Here is a 24,251-nt window from a genome sequence, read left to right as displayed (position 1 = left end):
GCAAGCCCAAAAGCCTTTGCCTCACCCTCAACCTCACCATTCATATGCAACTAATCACTACGTGCTATTAATTCTACTTCTTAAAATTCCCTAAAATATGTTTGTTCTCTCCCCACTTTATATCCTTTTTTTTTTTTTTTTAAACGTTTATTTATTTTTGAGACAGAGAGAGACAGAGCATGAACAGGGGAGGGGCAGAGAGAGAGGGAGACACAGAACCGGAAGCAGACTCCAGGCTCTGAGCCATCAGCCCAGAGCCCGACGCGGGGCTCGAACTCACGGACCGCGAGATCGTGACCTGAGCTGAAGTCCGACGCTTAACCGACTGAGCCACCCAGGCGCCCCTCCCCACTTTATATCCTAGCAAAATTGAACTAGTTGTAGTTCCCCTAATATATCCTAGATCTAGACAGTTGCTCTACCTGAAACGTCTTCTTTTTCTACCTTGTCCACATGGCAAACTTCTATTTATCCTGCAAAACCAATTCAGCCGTTGCTTCCTCCCTGGGAGAAGCCTTCTCTAACAATGCAGGATGGAAAGAGGGCTTCCTTTGTCTGTCTGTAACCCCCACACTTTGTGAACTGATCGCATTGTACAATTTGATTGTTTTCATGTCTGGTCCCCTATTATGCTGAGTTCCTTGAAGGCAGAACTGTATTTTATTCATTTCCACATCCCCAACATCAAACTATGCACCTGGCACATTGTAGGTGCCAACAAATGCTTGCTAAAGGCATAAATAAATTGGAAACACCAACAGATGTCCAGGTCTCCCTCATCTCCTAGATTCTCATATCTTCACAGATCTCAGTGAAGTTCTCCTAAACAAGGCTCTGCTTAAAATTACACATCTTGCCACCAAAGCCCATTCTCCCAAAGCTCTCCAATTCCTTGCTGGAATTTTTTTCCATCGCACTTTTCACTATGTGATATACTACTATCTATTTATTTATTTATTTTAATTTTTTTTATTATCTATTTATTTGCTTATTGCTTATTTCCCTTCACTGTAATAAAAGTCCCGTGAGGTCAAGGATCTATTTTGTTTGCGGCTATATACCCAGTATGTACAGTCAGCAAATATTTTTTGAAAAAACAAATGAGTCACATGCAGGGGATAATTCAGTGTCCTGCTTGGAATAAAGCTGTCAGTACCAAAGTTGGGAGCAAACCATAACTACCTAACTCCCAACTACAGATTATACAAGAACTCATGCCGGTCTTGCTCATATGATTTCCTCCCCATTAGGTCAGCAAATTTTACACGTGCTGTTCAATCTCGAAATAATTCTCATGTAAGAGGAAAATGCTCTTAAAATGTTAATAAAATTGCTAAGGATGAAAACTCTACAGATTAAGTGTCTTGTTAATATGCCAGCAGTAGGGGGTCGCCCTTAAAATAGAAGAACAAGGAAATACTAACAGATAAACACAGCTTGAATTAAGATGAGTGTGAATAATGTAAAACCACACAACCACCCCTGAAAAGGAATATAAAATTCCACTCAACTTCTAACTGACACGATCCTGATTCTCATTAATACTTGGCATATTTACCAGGGCCCATGGAATAGAGGATTAACGAATCACACAAGAAACTTGCAATTGTTAAATTATTTTTGCAGCTGTTTTGATTTTTGTACCTCATGAAATGACGCCTTACATATGGATCTTCAAATGAATTGAATCAAAAAGATTAGATCTAAATTCTAGTCACAGCCACGTAATACCAATGAGCTTTTGAGGAGAAAAGTAAACAAATGATTCCACTGAGCTTCATAAAATATGTGTGCTTGAGACACCATCAGTGATGTGACAGGACACAATCACAAAGAGCCGAGCTATCATGGCCGGATTGTCTAGCTTTATGTCTTTGTAAAATAAAAATAATATGAGTTATTTGACTATATCTCACCCACATTCGGGGCCATTTTGGCTCATAAAATGGAACCTTACTTACCATTTAATCTTTTATGTCTAATGCTGAAAAGCAGACAACATCAACTGTGTTGCCTGAAGTTGGAAAGCAAACAGACACAATTGACCATCTGAACAGCCATGTATGGCTGAAAAGACTGCTGCTTCCAAGTTAGTTGATACAATCAGGGAAGCAAGTGGCAAATGGCTTTCAGAATATTTACTTGGTAATAGCAACAAAGTTTATCTTTATTTATTTGACTACTGACCTATATAAAATTTTAAAATTATAATTATTAAAAAATGTTAATCTGTAATATTTCCATTTATTCCCAAATGTGACATAATAGAGTTCTTGGGACATAGAAAAAATCTTTAATAAAATAAATTAGCAGTATGCAATTACTTTCCACTTAGAAAAAATTAATGCAATAAGCTTATGCTGACTTTATATAATTTATGAATACTTCAAAAAAATGTTAAGTCTACTTATTTGTTTTGAGAGACAGAGAGAGAGAGTGGGGAAGTGGCAGAGAGAGGAGGGGGGAGAGATAATCCCAAGCAGGCTCCGCATTGTCAGCACAGAACCTGATCTGGAGCTTGATCTCACAACCCTAGGTCTATGACTTGAGCCAAAACCAAGAGTCAGATGCTCAACTGACTGAGCCACCCAGGAACCCCCCAAAAATGGTTTTAAAGCAAATTACATTTTCTAATAGCTTTCAAGATGACTTCAGGGTTGCATTTATGTAAGAGATTGGCCCATGCTGTCTTATAAAATAACACATTTAAGAATACAGTAAGCTCTCCAAAATTACATTAGAAGCAGACAAATTTTAATTCATATTAAAACATTATCAGTAAAATTTAACTCAGAAATGGTGTAGCAATATAATGATGTGCAGTAGTAGGAATTGTGAGTATAAATTTGGTGATGAGGGAGAGGCTTTATAATTCTAGTATAGCAAATATTTTTTTAATCATTCCAGTAATCAACATACTTCAACATAATAAAGGCATATATAAAAAACCCACAGCCAACAACATATTCAGTGATTAAAAAAAAACTGAGAGTTTTTCCTACAAGATCAGGAACAAGACAAAGATATCCACCCTCACTACTATTATTGAACGTAATACTGGAAATCCTAGCCACAGCAATCAGAAAAGAAAAAGAAATAAGAAGCATCCATATTGGCAAGGTAGAAGTTAAACTGTTGCTATCTGCAGATGACCTGGTACTATATACAGAAAATCCTAAACAGTTCACCAAAAAACTATTACAAGTAATAAGTCAAGTCAGAAAAGTTGAAGGATACAAAATTAGCCCTCAGAAATCAGCCATATTGCTATACATTAATAACAAAATAGCAGAAAGAGAAATTAAGAAAACAATTCCATTTATAATTGCACCGAAAACAATAAAATACTTAGGAATAAATTTAACCAAGGAGGTGAAAGACTTGTACTCTGAAAACTATAAAACATTGATGAAAGAACTGAAGACAACACCAGCAAATGGAACAATGTTTCACACCGATAGGTGGAAGAATTAATATTGTTAAAATGTCCATACCCCTCAAAGCGGCCTATAGATTCAATACAGTCTCTATCAAAATACCAAGACATTTTTCACAGAGTCAGAACAAATGATACTAAAATTTACGTGGACCCACAGAAGACCTCAAATAGCCAAAGAAATCTTGAGAAATGAGAACAAAGCAGAGGTATCACAATCCCAGACCTCACGAATTATTACAAAGCTTCAGTAACCAAAACAGTACAGCACCAGCACAAAGAATAGACGCAGAGAGTCTAGAAATAAACCCACAATTTTATGGTCAATTGATTTACGACAAAGGAGGCAAGAATATATAATGGAGAAAAGTCTCTTCAACAAATACTGTTGGGAATACAGGACAGATAAATGCAAAAGAATGAAACTAGACCACTTTCTTACACTATACACAAAAATAAACCCAAAATGGATTAAAGACCTAAATGTGAGATCTGAAACCATAAAATTCCTAGAAGGAAACATAGTAATTTCTCCAATATCAGCCATATAAACATTTTCCTTGATATGTCTCCTGAGGCAAGGGAAATGAATGCAAAATTAAACTATTGGGACCACACCAAAATAAAAAGCTTTTGCACAGTGACAGAAACCATCAACAAAACAAAAAGGAAACTTACTGAATGGGAGAAGATATTTGCGAATAATACATCAGATAAGGGGTTAATATCCAAAATACATAAAGAACTTACACAACTGAACACCAAAAAAAAAAAAAAAAAATCCAATTAAAAAATGGGCAGAGGACCTGATGGATATTTTCCCAAAGAAGACATATAGATGTCCAACAGACACATGAAATGATGCTTAATATCACTAATCAGGTTTAGAAGGTGAGAAGAATGAGGAAAAAAATTGCAAATCTTGCATCTCTAAAGGAGGTGATGAAGTTTATAAACTCCCAGAAAGTCACATATCATCTTGGACTACCATATCAATAATACTAAGTTATTATTTATGGAGAAGTTACTGTGCACCAGGTAGGGGAAACCATGTATGGGCACTTTGCATAAATCATTCTGTCGAATACACACAAACACAGCCTATAAAGGGGGTATAATCACCCTCATCATAGAAATGAGTAAACCATGGGTTCACAAGACTAACTAATATGTCCAAGGCCCTTTAACTGGCAATTGACAGAGCTACAATCTGCCCCCAAACTTTAAGTGCTTTCTCTGTAGTTACCAGAGTAAATTTTCTAACTTCCAGCAAACATAGTTATTTGGGAAAAAGCATAATAGTTCTTTTGAGGAAGCTCATTCAAGGAAATTCATTTGATCCTTACCACAATCCTACAGGGACTGAGTACACTACAGAAAACTGTCCTGTAGTCCTAGGTTTGAGATATAATCTTTAATCTCAACTAATCCAGCTAGATAAAGATTATTTCATCTCCACAGATATTGAGAATTTCTGCAAAGGACCTAGTGACAAATTAATACTCCAGAGGGGGAAAAGAATCAATAGCAAGCATGCCCAGTTTTTAATGTTAAGGACTCATTCCATGAGCACAGAGTTTCTCTACAAAGTATTAGAAGATGTGAGTGGAGTGACCATCATCCCACATCAGCAGGTCTCCTGGGTGTCTTCTACAAGCAAAGCTGGACCTTCCAAGGCAAACTGACTTCCCTACAGCTTTGATAATGTTATAGGCCGATTATTTAAACAAGGTTGGAATGAGAGATAGTTACACATAGGAAGCATGTGGATGGTTTCTCTTCCAGACACCTTAATTGTATCCTGTGTATCAAAAAGCCACACAGAAACAACTGTTATTCTCCTGGCCCAGAAATTGTGAATTTCTCTCTAGTTACTTGCTGATATTTTTAAGCTAGTCCTTCTAACTCGTATTTTTATGACTACCCAAATGGCTTATCAGCGAAATCTCTATAGTTTGAGATATATGTCACTGAATCCATAGAAATTATACACAACTTCAATTAGCCTGTGTTATAGTATATGATACACATGTTTATTCATAGCAATCCTGGTGTAAATAGAAATTATTAAAGTTATATTAATAATATATATATTGTTATATATGTAGTTAACGAGCATCTGAGGGGGCAGGTTAAAAACTATACTATTTATATATCCCACTAGATCTTTTTAAACTAAATTTTAAATATTACCAAATAGCTATTTTGTCTATAATAGAATATAAGCAATGCTCCATTATTTGAACAGTAGAAAAAATTAGTATAATGGATGATATTATGTGAAAAAGAAGAAAAATGTTTGAACTATTTTCTAAAATACATTTTACCTTTATTAACTTGTTTTGCTTATTAAATCTAGCTCACTGGGTCTATGCACACACCAAATGACAGCAGGAAGCACTGGTCTGAAAGTGTAATTATAAAGTTAAGTATAATAATAAATGTAATAATAAAAAATAGGATAAGTCTCCAAAGTATACCTGAAAAGTGACTATAAATAATTATCCATTATAACAGAAAATGGAAAACACTTATATTAGAGCATTTCTCAGGATGAACCAGGTCAGAAGAGAAACAAATTTTACCTAAAAGTGCCCGGAAGGCTATGAGTAGCATCACTAAAATTTTACAGTTGATTGAAGTGAGAGTGGAGGCTGAGTTACAATAAGGATGACCAAAGGGAATTCAGAGTCTCCAGGAAGCTGAATGCACTCTCTTTCATTGTTTTATCTACGTACAAGACAAGGCTGAGACGTGTGGCTTTGTGCCCTGCTTCCTCACCGGCTGCAGTGTGTTGAATGGGTGGTCCCAAAATGATGTGTCCACGTCCTAACTTCTGGAACCTGTGAACGTTGCCTTATTTGGATAAAAGGTCTTTGTGGGTGTAATTAGAACCTTGAGATGATGAGACCCTCTTGGGCTACCTAAACCAATGACAAGTGTCCTCATAAGAGAAGAGGGACACACAGAGAAGGCTATGTGAAAATGGAGGCAGAGAGTAGAGTGATGTGGCCACAGGTCAAGGAAAGCCTGAAACTACCAGAAGCTGACAAAGGGAGACAATGTCCCCTGCCTCCCTCAGAATCTCCAGAGGGAGCATGGCCCTGTCAGATTTTAGACTTCTCGTTTCTAGAACTGTGAGAGAACAAATGTGTAAGCCATTCAGCTTGTAGTAATTTATTATGGCAGCTCTAGAAGACTAATCCAACCATCATATCACACTCCCACTGCTTCACTCTTGTCACCATGAAAGCCTGCTCTGCATAGGGTTCTTTTGAGTGAAATGTTTTCCTGAACACAGTATCTGATCATAGCTCTTTACTTATTTCTACAATAATCTACTGTTTCTGTTTTACCCAGATTTTATTCTGTGGCCATTCAGGCATTTTCCAGTTAAAACAATAAACGCCTGTGTCCTGTTCCAAACACATTTTATACACTAATTAAATTAGTACAAATAGGGGCGCCTGGGTGGCTCAGTCTTAAGCATCTGACGTCAGTTCAGGTCATGATCTCGCGGTCTGTGAGCTCAAGCCCTGCATGGGGCTCTGTGCTGACAGCCCAGAGCCTGCAGCCTGCCTCAGATTCTGTGTCTCCCTCTCTCTCTGCCCCTCCCCTCCGCCTCCCCCCACCCTCAAAAATAAACATTAAAAAAAAGTACTGCAAATAACATGGAATCTATTTACACTTGAAAATGCATCTCATTCTAACATTACTACTCCAAAGATACCTTAACATTTTAATTCAGAAAACAACTGATGTTCCATGTAATTTTGTATTTAGTACATGCTTTGAAAAATTTTTAAAGATGTATACTTAGTAAATTTAAAATATTCCATAACATACTTTTAATTGATTTACACTTATTGAAAATTATTTCAATATAATAATGTAATATTGAAGTTATGCTATTTCAGTAAGGTGAAGGTGGTCAAATTAATGTACAAATTTCCAGTTATAAACTAAATAATTTATGGAGATGTAATATACAGCATAGTGACTATAGTTAATAATACTCTATTGTACATTTAAAAGTTGCTAAGAGAGTTGATTTTAAAATTTCTCATTCTAGGGGCACCTGGGTGGCTCCGTCAGTTAAACGTCCAACTTCAGCTCAGGTCATGATCTTGTGGTCTGTGAGTTCGAGCCCCACATCGGGGTCTGTGCTGACAGGTCAGATCCTGGAACCTGCTTCAGATTCTATGTCTCCCTCTCTCTCTGCCCCTCCCCTATTCACACTTTGTCTCTCTGTCTCTCTGTCTCTGAAAAATGAATAAACCTTAAAAAAAGAAGTAAAATAAACTTCTCATTCTAAGAAAAAGAAAATTTGCCACTGTATGGTGGTGAGTGTTAACTAGACTTACTGAGGTGGTCATTTGGCAATATATGCAAATGTTGAACCATTATGTGGTATGCCTGAAACAATATAATGTTTGTATCAATTTTATATCTCAAAAAAAAAAAAAGAAATGAGCTTACAAGACACATACACAAGCATGCTCACTCACAAATGCTTCCCCACACCCAAAATAAGAAAATTCTTTCCAATCTTATTTGATAGAGCACTAGACAGTCTCTGTTTGTCCTTCTGCATCTACCCCACACCCTCCTCACCTGCTGTGGGTTCCAGTGTTGACCATAAGAACCACCTAGTGTCTCACCTTTACCTGATTTAGAGGATGAGATTTGGCACTTAGGACCTGATGATATTTAGACGAGATTTGGGATCTCATCCGTTGTGCTCACATCAGTAACACACCCTTGCCCAATAGCTGTGGGTGAGTTGATCTGGTGGGAGCTCCTGGCAGGGGAGAGGGCAGGAGAGTGAGGTTGGGGTATTTATCTCTTCTTCTCTGTCCTGCAAGGCTGAAGGGCTGGCAGTGGCTGTGCTCCTCTGTCTCGGGTCACAGCACGGCTTGTTGGAAGACCTCTTACCCACAGCTATAATTCTCTCCAGGTGCTGTCTGCCCTTCTCCCCTTCCAAGTCCTGGGTGGTGGAACTGCATCCCCCTATCATGAGACCCTGGTGCCTCTCATCATTTATTTGTTCTCTTAACCTGTCCACACCTCCATAAATCTTCTCTTCAATAAACTCTTTTCAGTCACCCCTTTGAGTGTGCTGTCTTCTGCCAGACCCTCACTGAAACAGCTACTCAGTATCCCAGCTGATCGCCTCAACCTAACATCCTGACTAATTTCTTCCCAGAAATAAAACTACTCTAGGTTTTCCAAAAAAAAAATCTAGTTTAAAAGAATTACAACTGGCTATGACTGGCATGAGATATTTTCTCCTTTAACAAAAATATACGGTGGTAGCTTGGGATGATCTCATTCCCCCTCAGTCACTTCTGCTACAACTGACTCTTATCACTGAATGATTTTGGTTCCAAAATACCTGTCATCGCCATCACCGACGCACTCAGGGAAGGCAAGGCTACAGCCAAAAAGCATGATATGTTGATAGCAACTGAGGCGATGGAGGTACATGAAGAACTTGAGGAACTTCTCCATTTCCATGTTTTTGACAAATGAGAAGACAGGTGTTAGCGTGGTGTGGTAGGGCAGCATCTGACACTGGCTGTGGGTGATGTTCATACAGGCACCTGGGAAGTCAAGATATTTATATTTAGGAGCAGGCACGACAGAATCATATGTTTGCAAACTCATTTGACGTGATAGACTGACAATGTTCATAAGATAAAATACATTCTGCAAGTAAGAATGATTCTAGATTCTAGATTCTAGACACCCACATACATACAAATAAATGTGTGTGTGTGCGTGTGTGCGTGTGCACGCGCCTGCATGCATATGATAATGAAATCAAGCTACTAATATTCACAAAGGGGTAGCATCTGTGTCCTGGGCAAATGTATAGAAAAATACACTCTCACAGCCAGCTGATGGGCATATAAGTTGGCAAATATTGTTGTGGATTACAGCTAGGCAGGACAATATGTATCCAAAAAAAAAAAAAGTTTTAAATGCATACCCTTTGGCACTGTAATATTTCTAATACTTTTATCCTAAGGAAATAATCATGGTTGTGAACATGGATTTATCTACATGGATCTTCATCTCTGCATAGTTTATAATTTTTTTTAACATTTTTAAAGTTTATTTATTTTGTGAGAGAGAGGACAAGCTGGATAGAGGCAGAGAGAGAGAGAGGAAAGAAAGGATCCCAAGCAGGCTCTCCACTGTCAGCACATCGGGCTCAAACCCATGAACTGCGAGATCATGACCTGAGCCAGAGGCAGACGCTTAATTGACTGAGCCCCACAAGTGCCCCCTATAATAAAAAGATAGCAATCACCTAAACGTTCACCAATGGGAATTGCTTTAAAATACTATGAAACAAACAACAGAATACTTAACTATATGAAAGATGCTTTAGAAGACTATTTAATCATATAGAATGGTGCTTGTATTAAATAAAAATAGCAAGTCACAAAACAGTTTGCATACCATGATCCTATTTTTAAAAATACATGGTTACCCAAAGGTTTCCAATCTTGTCCATGCTAACAGTTCAGGGTCAGCTCAGAGCCTCCGATTTCATTTTCCTCCATAATTGGCTCACTACCACCTCCATAGCCTCTCTTTCTCCTTCATTCCCTAAATTTGCATGGTTGGTGTCATATAAATAAAAATATTAATATGAATCCAGGTGATGGGATTTTAGGAGACTATTCTATTTTGCTCTTTGAATTCTGTATTCTCTTACTGGTTTATATAAAGATTTATTACTTTTCATTTAAGAAGGGGATAATTAAAATTTTGGTTATTATTGAAGCAAGCTACTACTTGAACCCAGAGTCTTCAGGTTTGGGAAACACAGTGGAAGAATTAATTCTAATTATGTTGAGGAGGGATAAAGGCAAGAAGGGAATAGAGCTCAACAAGAAAGGAAAGATCTCTCCTGATATATAACTCCCCGTCAAAGAGATAAAGGGAAAACCTCTCCAAACCTAAGGCCAATTTCATTTTAATAAAAACAATGTTAAAAAATAAGACTGCATCTCTGACAAAATGGCCAAACAAACCCTTTGATCTGTAATACAGAGCAAATACAGCCTATCACAGAAGAATTCCAGACCTCCTCTTCTGCTTCTTTCCTTCACATAGGTCACCTCAGAGACTTCACTTCTTATCGTCTCACTGCCCTTCCTAGTCTCCTAAGTACACTGCCTAATGTCACGTCTCTTTCAAACCTCTCTGAAAACTGCCCAAACCGTGTAAGAAGTCTTTCCCCCAAAAGACCAGATTGTAGCCATTAGCTCAGAGTCTCATTCTTCATGAAAACACACACTTCACCACTGTTTTTATTATCTAACCCAAAATGCGCTGAGCTCAGTGGGGCAGGATCAAAACATGATTTTCCTTTTCAAAGCCAATCAATGACATGTGGAATTTCTCTCATCCTAGAACATAGGAGAGACACGGCCAAAAACTTAAGGGCACAACACTTTTTTGGACCTCCTCAAACTCAAAATACAAAATGGGAAAGACAGGAGTCAGAGAAGAAGAAAATCCAAGTCAAAATAATACTCAGACAGAACACAAATAGACACATAAACACACAAATTCAGCCTCACGTGAGTGCTAAGGTCGGGGGTTTCGGGCACATTGCACGAATATGACAGTTATGTCATTTGGTGAGGGAGGTTAAAACACATTTCAGTGTGGGAGATAAGCACAGGCAGAGTGATCATACGGACAGTAAACTTCAAAATGACACAACTGTATGTATTGTGCTATAGGCAGAGATGCTTACTTAAAAGAGCTGAGAGTAAGAGTTTGACTCCACCAAAAAAGGTGAAAAAATCGGTGGAAAATTCAGTCTCAGGAAGACATGTATTGAAAACCAGCAGGTGCCAAGCACTAAACCAGGTACTCAGAGGCCCTCGTTCACAACGATCTCATTTTCACAACCTGCTAACGTGGTATCACATCTATAGTATACATGAGAAAACTCAATTGCAGAAAGGCTAAGACATCTGCCTGGCTATGCAGAGCCATTCTGTGAAAATTCCAGATCTTCAAACTTAGGTCTTCTGAATAACTTCTGTTTGGAACCACCCTAGGCTAACACCAAAGGGGTTATTATGTTAAAAACATATCTCAAAGAGGGGCGCCTGGGTGGCTCAGTCGGTTAAGCATCCGACTTCAGCTCAGGTCACGATCTCGTGGTCCGTGAGTTCGAGCCTCGCATCGGGCTCTGGGCTGACAGCTCAGAGCCTGGAGCCTGCTTCCAATTCTGTGTCTCCCTCTCTCTGTGCCCCTCCCCCATTCATGCTCTGTCTCTCTCTGTCTCAAAAATAAATAAACGTTAAAAAACAAAATTAAAAAAAAAAAACAGATCTCAAAGAATATAATTCCTAATGGCCCATGAAAGGAAAAGACTAAAAAGCATGTAATGGCATGTTATCATTCTGAATTTATATTCAGAGATAATACACCCATGTATACTGACCAGTATCATTCATTTTATATTACATTATTTTCTGTAGGGCTCACAGCTTTGGGGTTTATACACTTGATAAACTAAATTTGAAGTGAGGAGATGATCAAAAGGCTAATTCATCCTCACCTAGCCAAAGAATATTGAGAATCAATATTGAGAATACTGCGAAATGAATTTTAAGAAATCATTTGAAAAGTACAAAATAGTAAGGTAACTCACATTTGATGTGCTACTGTGTTATGGCATTGTGAGCTGCACACACACACACGCACAAAAGGTTATTTCCTTCTCAGAGGACAGCAAGAGCTCCCGTAAGCATATCATCCAAAGTGCTCCTATATCCCTCAATAACATCATCCTATTTTATTTTCATTATAGTATTAGGACTACCTCATACAATCTTGTCTGTCTATCTATCTATTTACTCCCAGCGTTCTTCCACAATGATAGAAACCACTGGGATACCAAAGAGTAGACAATAGTTATTCACTGCATGAATGCAAAGATTCAATGGAACAGATTGTCCCCTCTAAAAGATTTCTTCCTGAAAAAGATAGTAGATGTGAATGAGCCAGTATATCTCAGACCGAAAGGCACCAATGTTGATGGCTAATACTGCAACTATTGTTTTTAATTATCTGTTCCCTAGAACTTACCATGACCTAGGGTGTCATCCCATACTGTTTCTTTCACTGGATTAATTCTTATCTTGGACTCCCCTCTGGACTATATAGTGCAGCAGTGGGAAGTAAGAGAGAAGGGGCTGCCCTCCCTTTCCTGTAAAAGGTATACCTTCTGTTACCCTTAAGCATGCTCAATTGCTTGTAGCATGAGACCTCACCATAGCAGAGAAAACAGAAATCATCATACTGCTGATGTTCAACTATCATTTCAACAGTGTTGGTACCTTCAGCAAGAAAAACATACAATTCAGAGAGGATAGGCTGAGATAAGTTTACAGTAAAAGCCTAAATAAATTATTAGTATCTATTCAAGTTGTCTCTTGTTATTAAATATACTTAAAATTTCCCTTCCACTTATTTTTTTGTATTAAATAAAACAACTTAAAGGTAAGAAAATAGACAAAAGATCCTTGAGTACCTTCTAGGCTGGATTTATGATTCTAGGTACGTTATATACATTATATACGTTATATACAATATATACGTTATATATATTCTAGGTACGTTACAATCCTATGAGAAAGATTTTTTTATTCCTATTTTATATATGATGAGATAGATTCAGTGAGGGTAAGAAAGTGCTCAAAATTACCCAGATGTTAACTTGTAGAGTCAAAACCAGGTTTTTCTGATCCCATAACCTATTCTTTTCCTCTATACAATTCTGCCAGAGATACTATTCCATTTTAAACATGGTAAATTCACTCCATTCATTGTAGAATATTTTGATGACTCTCCTTGGATTTAGCAATAGAGCTGCTTCTCTAAGATTGGCAAAAATTAAACGTTCTCAGAGGAAACAGTGAATTTGCTATTAAAAGTAGTTCACCTGTCCTTACTAAGAGTCCATTTGGATTGGGAACGCTTAGTATCTATTCCTGGCTGTACTACAAAGTCAACACAGGTCAGGACTACATCAGCAGGGTGGAATAATGAAAGCCATTCTCTATTCTAGATAACTTATGGGGACAGTTACATCTTGTCAGAATAATTTCTGGCACAAACCAATATGAAAGGACTTCGTGTACTTAGGAAGATCCGTAAAAGGGTTGCAGTAAGATAAGAAGGAACAGAGAGTTAAAGACAGGTCCTTCTGTGAAGATCCTGGCCTCCTAACCAACTCTGTAAACATCTTTGAATCCAAATATGGTAACTATTTTATTTCTCATAAAAGAAAATCAGTGAGACAAAGTAAAACACATGAGTCAACTGTGGCATTTGTAAAAAGTCTTTACAGACATAGTCAAGGGCATTGGTAACTCAATGTCTTGCCAATTTTTGCACATGCAAAAAATGTAAGTGCCTGGCTAGTACAACACTAATTATCAGAGTTACGTATGAGCTACCAAATTTTGCCAGGAGAAGCATGAGGATTGGGATTTAACATTTTCTATATAATTATATCTATTGGTCTGATTCAAATCCTGCTTTTATTATTCCATATTTATGTGGCTTTTCACAAGTTACTGAACTTTTCTATTTATGTTTCTTCATCTGCAAATTACTATATTTGGGGCTATTATAAGGATTAAGTGATGTTACATAATGCCTGTCATTAGCACATACGGTAAGTTATAAAACTTTTCACTATTATGATTAACTCATTTGTGACTCACAAAAACTCTGTAGACTAGAAAGGAGAAATACTTGTATCCATGGTGTATGGGTAGAAAAACCGAGGCTGAAACATTAAGCTTTCATCGGCCGTTTTCTTCTAAATTCCGTGATTATATTCCATTACACACACACACACACACACGCACGGTCAAAATTCAAAGTTTCATTAATTAGTTTGCTTACTTGAAAAAGAAACAAATGTTGGGTGTTATATTTAAAAAACATTAGTTATTCATTGAGAAAATATGTATTCTCTATTAAATATAGGCATTAGTCTTGGTGCTAAAGAATTTAAAATAAGAATTTGAAATTAGACCACATTTTATTTATTTACCCAATATGTACTTTAACACACATGAAAATTGTTTGGTTTTTAATGCCACTAATGACAAAAATAAGTTCTAAAATGACGAGAGTATAAGAAACTACTTAGTGACACATCATGTTCATGGAGGGTAGGGTTTAATATAAAATCAGTGCCTCACTTGAGGTTAGTTTTAAACTTCACTGTTCACGAAGGCAATGAGATCTAAGCGGACTTTCCAACATGTGTAGTTTTATTGGGAACCCCATTTCACAGTCAACATTGAAATACTGGAAGAATATGTAGAGGGCAGATCTGTAATACCAAGGTCTGCATTATACCAGCTAAGTACTGTGGTTCTTAATGTATTTGTACAACACCCATTCAGATAACCATCTCTCACTCAGAATTCTCCAACTTTAAATTTTTTTTTAACCTTTATTTATTTTTGAGACAGAGAGAGACAGAGTATGAACGGGGGAGGGGCAGAGAGAGGGAGACACAGAATCTGAAACAGGCTCCAGGCTCTGAGCTGTCAGCACAGAGCCCGACGCGGGGCTCAAACTCAAGGACCGCGAGATCACGACCCGAGCTGAAGTCGGAGGCTTAACCGACTGATCCACCCAGGCGCCCCCAGAATTCTCTAACTTTAAAATCAGTAACAAGTCAGCCTCAAGCTGAGCTGATATTTACCTTTTTACTCTCTGAATTTACAAAGGAAGACTTTACAGAGAATACAATTGTAAAGGGAGTAAGATTGTAAAGGGAATCTCAAAAGGGAATATTTAAAATTTTAGTTTTGGGGATGCATATGATACACTTTTTGCTTTTAACAAATATACCTTTTATCTTATTACAAGGCAATGTAAGATTAGAAAGTAAAAGTAAAACATAAGCAACCACTCAACAACAAGGAGGAAGAATGGACTAGTTCTTATTGGTTGTATCCTCAGTATCAACTTCCTCATCTCTAATTGGAATATCAGCCATGAAGTTCAGGAGACCTCTCCCTATCCCTGGCTCCAGGCAGGGGTCCTGACTGGCCAATGACTGTTAACTCATGACATTGCTTGGCACTGTCCTTAATTCAAGGGCAAATAAGAGACTGAAGTTGGTCCAATCACAGTAAAACCCAGGGACAGAATGGGCTACCTAATTTAGGGCACTCAGGGTAAATCGCAAATATAGGGCCCCTTGTTCAAAAATTATTTTATATTATTTATATTATATTATTTGTAATATTTATATTATCGTTAATAATTTCAACAAAGCGACAGCAGAGCATTAAACAATGGGTGGAGCCCTGTGCTCAGAGTTCTGTGCAACCATACAGGTCAGCGTGTTTATGAAGCTGGTCAATGATTAGAAAAGGAGTCCTCCCTCCACAAAACTCCATCACTCTCCACGTAGTGATATTTGAGCAGCAGTCCCAGGATTTCTCTATGACATTAGGTAAGAACTAAAGGTGATCAGTTTAAGAGCTGTAGGGGCCTCCAGCTTAGTCAGAGGACTTCTATCTTTTTCTAAGATTTTAAGGTGTCAGAGGCAGAGATATCCAAACACACAGCATCCCTGACTTTGTCCACCCATTCAAACATCGCATGAAAGTAGTGTCTCCTCTTGGGAAACTGGATGTATGTGCAGACTACATTTCAACTCCAGCTTGAGAGAGTCATACATCTCTCCAGGGAAGCTGCCTACACAGGACTGGTGAGGAGCCCATTCCCTGCCATTGTTAAGTGGCCTCTTTTCTCTCACGTTTAGCCAGGAGAGAAAACGTGGTCTAATTCTGCTGATCCAATGTTCCAAACGTTGTGCTGAAATATTTGTGGCTTTATACCTGCTTCTAAATTATAGTGCACATAGTAAAGCCCACCCATCATGAATCAGTCATTTTGAGCCCTTGACTCACAGGGAATTTCTCAAGAAAATATTAATGGCTATACTGTATCCCTACTATGGACACATTAGATGAATTTGGCCAAACTGTAACTGAAGAGATTTGTAGAACATTAAGAAAAGTGTTTCTTCTTTATCAAGAAGATATCAACAGGAAACTGGGAGTACTTTTCTCCTACTTGTCACCAACAATAGTAGGTAATGTCAATTCACTTGTCAGATGACAAAAAACAGGACTCTGTAAAACGTGACTTTAGAAAAATGTAAATTCTGAAACTTCTCTACTCTCTGCCTTTTCACGTTAGGGTGAAGATGGAAGTAACTGGAGTAGAGGGCCCTGGGATAATAAAGCCAAAAAAGAGAAACACAGGAAGCTTAAACATGTACACGAATGAATGAAGTTGAAATAGCAAAGAAGCAGAGTCAAAAATCAGTGAGATTGGGGGCACCTGGGTGGCTCAGTCGGTTAAACGTCTGACTTTTCAGCTCAGGTCATGATCTCACAGTTTGCGAGTTTGAGCCCCATGTCAGGCTCCATGCTGACAGCTCAGAGCCTGGAGCCTGTTTTGGATTCTGTCTCCTTCTCTCTCTGACCCTCCCCACTTGTGCTCTCTCTGTCTCTCAAAAATAAATAAATGAAAAAAAAATTTTTTTTTAATTAGTGAGATTGGCCCAAATTCAAATGGGGTAGAATACAAACAAAGAGAGGCAGAGATCTGAATGGTGCAGTGAAAGCCCTGGAGTACCCAACACAAAAACTCCAAGGGGGAATATCAATTCAATTTTGTGTCTGTGTAGGGACATTGTAATTTTCCTATAATTGGAAAATGTTGGAATGTGAATTCTAATAACGATGAATTAAGTATTTAATATTAGGTTTAACATACTGCTATATAAAGCCTTTGCTTTCTCTAGGTGATTTCTTAAAACTATGAAACATAGTATTGTAATTAAAAACTACTTAATGTCAAAATTCCTCTGTGTAATTACAGGAGAAAGTTTAACTCTGCTACAAAAGTCACTAGGAAAAAATGCTTTAAGAAAGATCCTGACAAGGGCGCCTGGGTGGCTCAGTCGGTTGAGCTTCCGACTTCGGCTCAGGTCATGATCTCACAGTCTGTGAGTTCAAGCCCCGTGTCAGGCTGTGTGCTGACAGCTCAGAGCCTGGAGCCTGTTTCGGATTCTGTGTCTCCCTCTCTCTCTGCCCCTCCCCTGTTCATGCTCTGTCTCTCTCTGTCTCAAAAATAAATAAACGTTAAAAAAAAAAGAAAGTTCCTGACAAAATTGATACAATATTGGTAAGCTGGGAGACAGCATATTGAGATTCATTTTACTATTCTCTCCACTTTTGTGTGTGACTAAAAATTTTTGTGTAAATTGATTTTTTTAAAGAATGAATTCTGAAATATTAGAAAATAATCTAAAAGCCCACCCATGATAAACATTGAGAAATATTTTGTAAACTAAAACAAATTTGTTTCATGTGAACAGTTGAACTCTCCATCAAGAAAAGGAAATCTCAGGATTCCAGAAAGACAGTAGCAAACTGACAACAAAAGCAGTGAGTACATGAGATGACATCACATGAATGAATATCACATGAGCCAATATTACAATGGCCTTGTCTTGAAGGAAGCTATCATTTTCAATAAAGAAATGAAACCTTTCAGGGGTGCGTGGGTGGTTCAGTTGGTTAAGCATCCGACTCTTCGTTTCACCTCAGGTCATGATCTCACAGTTTCATGAGTTTGAGTCTCACGTTGGGCTCTGCATTGATGATACGGAGCCTGCTTGGGATTCTCTCTCTTCCTCTTTCTCTGTCCCTGCTCTGTTCACACTGTCTCTGTCTCTCTCAAAATAAATAAATAAACTTAATTTAAAAAATTAAAAAAAAAAAAAGAAATGAAGTCTTATATCCATAAGAAGCACAAAGAGGAACAAAGATCCCCCCAACAAAAAACAAGGACTCAGTTAGCTCAGGCATATTATGAGGATGCCTGTCTGACTCTGCCTAGATTCTGGTTGGAAACAAAACATTTCTTTGGGCACTTTTTCCCACAGTTCTAGCCTTCCCAAGGGTTTGAAATTACAACTATGCATGTGATCCAAGAACCACAAAAATGAAATATTAACATAAAAATTGGCCCCCGGACAGTATTACCTTGGGGTGCCTGGTCAAACTGAACACAAAATTGTCCTAGAGTGCCATGACCTGAATCCAAGGAAGTTTATAACCTAAAGTCATAAACCCATAAACCCATAAACCCAATACATTAAGAGAAAGAATAATAAATCATTAGCCATAACCAGCAGCAGTATTAAAAGTCTGAGAACTTCAGACATTTGAACAATCAATGGAGGCTATTAAACAAGTGTGAATGGGGGCACCTGGGTGGCTCAGTTGGTTAAGCATCTGACTGCAGCTCAGGTCATGATCTCACAGTTCATGAGTTCGAGCCCCAAGTCAGGCTCAGTGCTGACAGCATGGAGCCTGGGGCCTACTTCAGATTCTGTGTCTCCCTCTTTCTATGCCCCTCCCCCACTCAGGCTGTGTCTCTCTCTCTCTCTCAAAAATAAATAAACGTTAAAAAAAACAAACAAACAAGTATGAATGAAACAACAAAATGTAGTCATTTGAATGACACACTATAAATTTAAAAAAACTGGACAATCTGAAAAGGAATCAAACAGAACCTCTAGAAATGAAAAATACATATAAACAATAAAATTTAAAAGTCAGTGAATAGAGTAAAATAGAAGATTAGATACTGCTGAAGAGAGAACTAAAGAACTAGAAGACAAACCTGAGAAATATACCAGAATTTAGCACAAAGATTAATAAAGGATGGATGAGAATGTCCAACCTAAGTGTAATTAGAGTTCCAGAAAGACAGAATAGAAACATCAGGAGGGAGGTTATATTCATAGCATTAAAAGCTGAGAACTCTCCCAAACTGAAGAAATATCTGAATCCCCAAATTCAAGAAGTGCATCTTCCAGACAAGATATATAAAAAGAAATACAGGGGCACCTGGGTGGCTCAAATGATTGAGCATATCACTCTTGATTTCAGCTCAAGTCATGATCCTAGGGTCATGGGATCAAGCCCCGCATCAGGCTCCGTGCTAAGTGTGGAGCCTGCTTAAGATTCTCTCTCTCTCTCTCTCTCTCTCTCTCTCTCTCTCTCTCTCTCTCTTTCCTTTTGCCCCTCTCCCCTGTGCACATTCTCTCTCTCTAAAATAGATAGATAGATAGATAGATGATAGATAGATAGATAGATAGATGAATAGAAAGAAAGATACCCACATTCTATCCATTTTAATATAACCAGTTTATTTTAAAAACACACACACTTGGGGCGCCTGGGTGGCGCAGTCGGTTAAGCGTCCGACTTCAGCCAGGTCACGATCTCACGGTCCGTGAGTTCGAGCCCCGCGTCAGGCTCTGGGCTGATGGCTCGGAGCCTGGAGCCTGTTTCCGATTCTGTGTCTCCCTCTCTCTCTGTCCCTCCCCCATTCATGCTCTGTCTCTCTCTGTCCCAAAAATAAATAAACGTTGAAAAAAAAAAAACAAAAAAAAACACACACACAAAACTTCAAACATCCAAAGACAATATTCCAATTGCCTACAAGGAAACAAAATTTAAGTTGGCACTAAAATTTCTGATAGCATTGAAGAATCCAGATAAATGTGAAATAAAATTCTTAGATTGATGAGAGGAAAAAAAATTGCCAACCTAGCTAAACAGTCATGCCATTTTGAGGGGGAAATAAAGACATTTGAAGATAAACCAAAACTGAAATAGTTCCCACTGGTCAAACCTCCAAGGAGTATTTTCAATTAAGAAGAGAATTTAACACAGAAGGAAGAAGCAGGAAGCAAGAAGCAATGGTGATTATTAAATTATGTATACTTGAAATCCTTCATCACATTGAAAAAGAGTGCAAGAGGCTTCTTTGTAAAGACTTCTTTAAATTGCCTAAAAATTTGCAAGGTTGAGTAGCACTGGCTATGGTACTTATTTATTACCATAAAAATCAGAAATCGGGGGCTTATTGCTTTGCTTGCTCACAAACATAGAGGAAAATAAGAGTATTCCTCATATTTTAAAGTTTGAAAAAAAAATGAAAGTCTGTACCTTGGATGCAGAAAGGAACTAAGAAAGAAAATGATGTATTTTAAGTTAAATCAGATTATTGAATTATTTTGATTTTGGAACGTTACACTATATATCTGTTGCCTATATTTCCATATCCTATGTAAACTTTAATTCAATCCCTACTATTAGAAGATGTGGAAAACAACCTATGTAACTAGCAATGAAATGAGGCAAGCATAAGTAGAAATCTATTTTCAATTATTATTGTATTTGCTGATATAGTCAATAAATATTAATAATGCCTATGTAATAGAGCTTTCATGTAATCAAGTATATAGCATAATACTGAGCACACAATAAATTTGACATTATTTTGCTAGTCTTTTTTTCTTTCAAAAGATATATTGTATATTACTTAACATAATATGAATATATATAATGTTGCAATGCATCACAATGCTCTGTATATATGCAAAGTATATTATTTAGTCTACTTATTCGCTCATTAACCTATCTTGAACATTTCCACATATCAGTATGTATTCTTCCACAACATTGTTTTTAATCGTTGTACATTTATTCATACAATGAATCAAAAGGAAGGGATGGGGAGAAGAACAAAAGACTGATTAAAAACCCATTAAAAAATATAACCCAGAAACAAACAAACAAACCCAAAATCTTTATAAATGCTATGTATTATAAGAAAACACTAAGGAAAGAGTTTAATAAAACAACAGCTCAAATGATCCAATTAAAAAATAGGCAGAAGATGTGAACAGACATTTCTCCCCCCCGCCAAAAAAAAAGACATGCAGATGACCAACAGATACATGAAAAGATGCTCATCATCACTTACCATCAGGGAAATGCTAATCAAAACTACAGTGAGATATCACCTCACACGTGCAGAATGGCTAAAATCAACAACACAAGACACAACAGGTGCTGGTGAAGATGTGGAGAAAAAGGAACCCTTGTTCACTGTTGTTGGGGAAGACAAACTGGTGTGGCCACTGTGGAAAACAGTATGGAGCCTCCTCAAAAAGTTAAAAATAGAACCACCCTATGATCCAGCAATAATGTTACTGGGTATTTACCCAAAGAATACAAAAACACTAATTCAAAAGCACACATACACCGTTATGTTTTATAGCAGCATTATTTATAGTAGCCAACATATGGAACTAGCCCAAGTGTCTATCAACTGATGAATGGATAAAGAAGATGGGATACACACACACACACACACACACACACACACACACACTTGAATACCACTCATGCATTAAAAAGAATAAAGTCTCGCCATTTGCAAGGACATGGATGGAGCTACTGAGTATAAGGCTAAACAAAAAACATCAGTGAAAGACAAATACCATATGATTTCACTTATATGTGGAATTTAAGAAACAAAACAAATGAGCAAAGGGAAAAAAGAGAGAGATAGAGAGACAAACCAAAACCAAAACAAAACAAACAAAAAAAGGCTCTTAATTATGAGTACAAACTGATGGTTACCAGAGGGGTGTGCTAGGTTAATTAGGTGATGGGGATTAAGGAGGGCACTTGTCATGATGATCACAGAGTGATGTATGGAATTGTTGCATTACTATATTGTATGCTGGAAACTAACATAACACAATATGTAAACTAACTGGAATTAAAATAAATATATATGTATATATATGCATAAAATATATGTTTACCAAAAAAAAATACAGCTCAAAGACAAAAGAAAAAATTGTAATAAAAGAAAATTAAGAAAATTGCGGCTATAAGACTAATAATAGTAATTTAAGACTGAAAATGTTTACAAGTAATAAATCAAAATTGACGAGTCTTAGGATAATCACTATAAGCACATTTAAGAAGATGCACATATAAGGAAAATAGCAAGTCAACAAAAAATATCCTTCTAAATCCAAGAACCCAGAAGTAGAAGAGAAAAGTCCTGAAAATGTTAGTAAGAAAAATTTTTCCTGAGGCCCCTGGATGGCTCAGTCAGTCAAGCATCTGACCTTGGCTCAGGTCATGATCTCACAGTTTATGAGTTCGGCCCGTGTCAGGCTCCGTGCTGACAGATCAGAGTCTGGAGCCTGCTTTGGATTCTCTGTCTCCTTCTCTCTCTGCCCTGCCCCTTCTTGTGCTCTGTATCTCTTTCTCTCAAAAATAAACATCTTTTAAAAATATAACAAATAAAAGAAAAAATTTTCCTGAAATGAAGGAATAAATGAATCTGCATATGAAAAAGGCAGCCATATTTCGTTATGACATCAGAATGATGGACATCAAGATACAAACAGTTTAAGTTAATAAGCTTAATAGAAGAATTCTTCAAGAACTTTGTCAGGAAGTAAGGACCAAATTTGTTCATTGTCCTTGAGTTGTCACTTCTTTCGCTTTATGTTGAACAGAGACAACTATTACGTATTTAAAAAAAATTTTTTTTTTACATTTACTTATTTTTGAAAGACAGAGAGAGACAGAGCACTAGTTGGGGAGGGATAGAGAGAGAGGGAGACACAGAATCTGAAGCAGACTCCAGTCTCTGAGCTGTCAGCACAGACCCCGACGCGGGGCTCGAACTCACAAATCGTGAGATCATGACCTGAGTCGAAGTCATACGCTCAACTGACTGAGCCACCCAGGTGCCCCAATTATTATGTATTTTAAAAGAAGGAAAAAATATTTTCCTTTTCAATTCAAAATTAAGATTACAGTGTTTTACTTATTTTTGTATCTGTACCTCTTTTATGTTGAAAATGTTGGTTCCTGAGAACATGAATGTAAATACTTATTTGCTTTCTCCTGTAATGTGCAAACAATGCTTTCAAAATAACAACCCCAATATAACAATAAGACTGCCTAATGGAAACTTGAAATGAATTAAAGATTTAAATATAACACCTAAAACCATAAAATTCCTAAAAGAAAACAGGAGAGGGGGGAGCTTCCTAACATTGATCTTGGCAATGGTTTTTTTGATAAGATACCAAAAGTACAGGCAACAAAAGCTAAGTAAATAAGTGGAACCGCATAAAACTAAAAAACTTGAAAACGCAACCTCTGAAATGAAAAATCATTTGTAAATCATATATCCAATCAGTGGTTAATAGTCAAAATATATAAGGAACTCACACAACTCGGTAGCAAAAAAACCAAATAATCCTAATTTTAAAATGGGCAAAGGACCTGAATAGTTTCCCAAAAAAGACATACAAACTGCCAAAAATAATATGAAAAGATGCTCAACATCTCTAATCATCAAGAAATGCCAATCAAAACCACAATGAAATATCACTTCACACCTGTTAGGATAGCTATTATCAAAAAGACAAGAGATAACAAGTGTTGATGAGGATGTAGAGAAAGGAGAACCCTTGAATAGTGTTGATGGGAATGTAAATTGGTGTAGCCACTATGAAAAACAGTGTGGAGATTCCGCACAAAAATAAAAATAGAACTACCATATGACCCAGAAATGCCACTTCCGGGAAAGCACAATTTCTTTTTTATCTGCAAAAAAAATGAAAACACCAATTCACAAAGATACATGCACCCCGTGTTCACTGCAGCATGATTTACAACAGCCAAGACATGAACAACATCAATGCCCATTGATGGATGAATGGATAAAGAAAATGTAATGGAATATCATTTGGTCACAAGAAGAAATCCTGTTAATTGCAACAACATGGATAAACCCAGAGAAAGACAAATACTGCATGGTATCATTTATATGC

General features: G+C 37.3%; 1 protein-coding gene across 8 annotated transcripts in view; it reads right to left on the bottom strand.

Moving 5' to 3' along the window:
• The window catches only part of CORIN (corin, serine peptidase), a 256,694-nt gene that overhangs the window by 169,647 nt on the left and 62,796 nt on the right, over nt 1-24,251 (bottom strand). For all 8 annotated transcript variants that reach the window (XM_019412753.2, XM_019412758.2, XM_019412728.2 and 5 more), the window contains exon 4: nt 8,832-9,039. In XM_019412753.2, coding sequence (XP_019268298.2) covers nt 8,832-9,039 — 208 coding nt within the window. The remainder of the gene's footprint in view (nt 1-8,831; nt 9,040-24,251) is intronic.

Source organism: Panthera pardus, unplaced genomic scaffold (genome assembly GCF_024362965.1).
Source record: "Panthera pardus isolate Hobbes unplaced genomic scaffold, ASM2436296v1 HiC_scaffold_13, whole genome shotgun sequence".
Taxonomy (NCBI): domain Eukaryota; kingdom Metazoa; phylum Chordata; class Mammalia; order Carnivora; family Felidae; genus Panthera; species Panthera pardus.
This window is presented reverse-complemented; position numbering and strand designations above follow the sequence as displayed.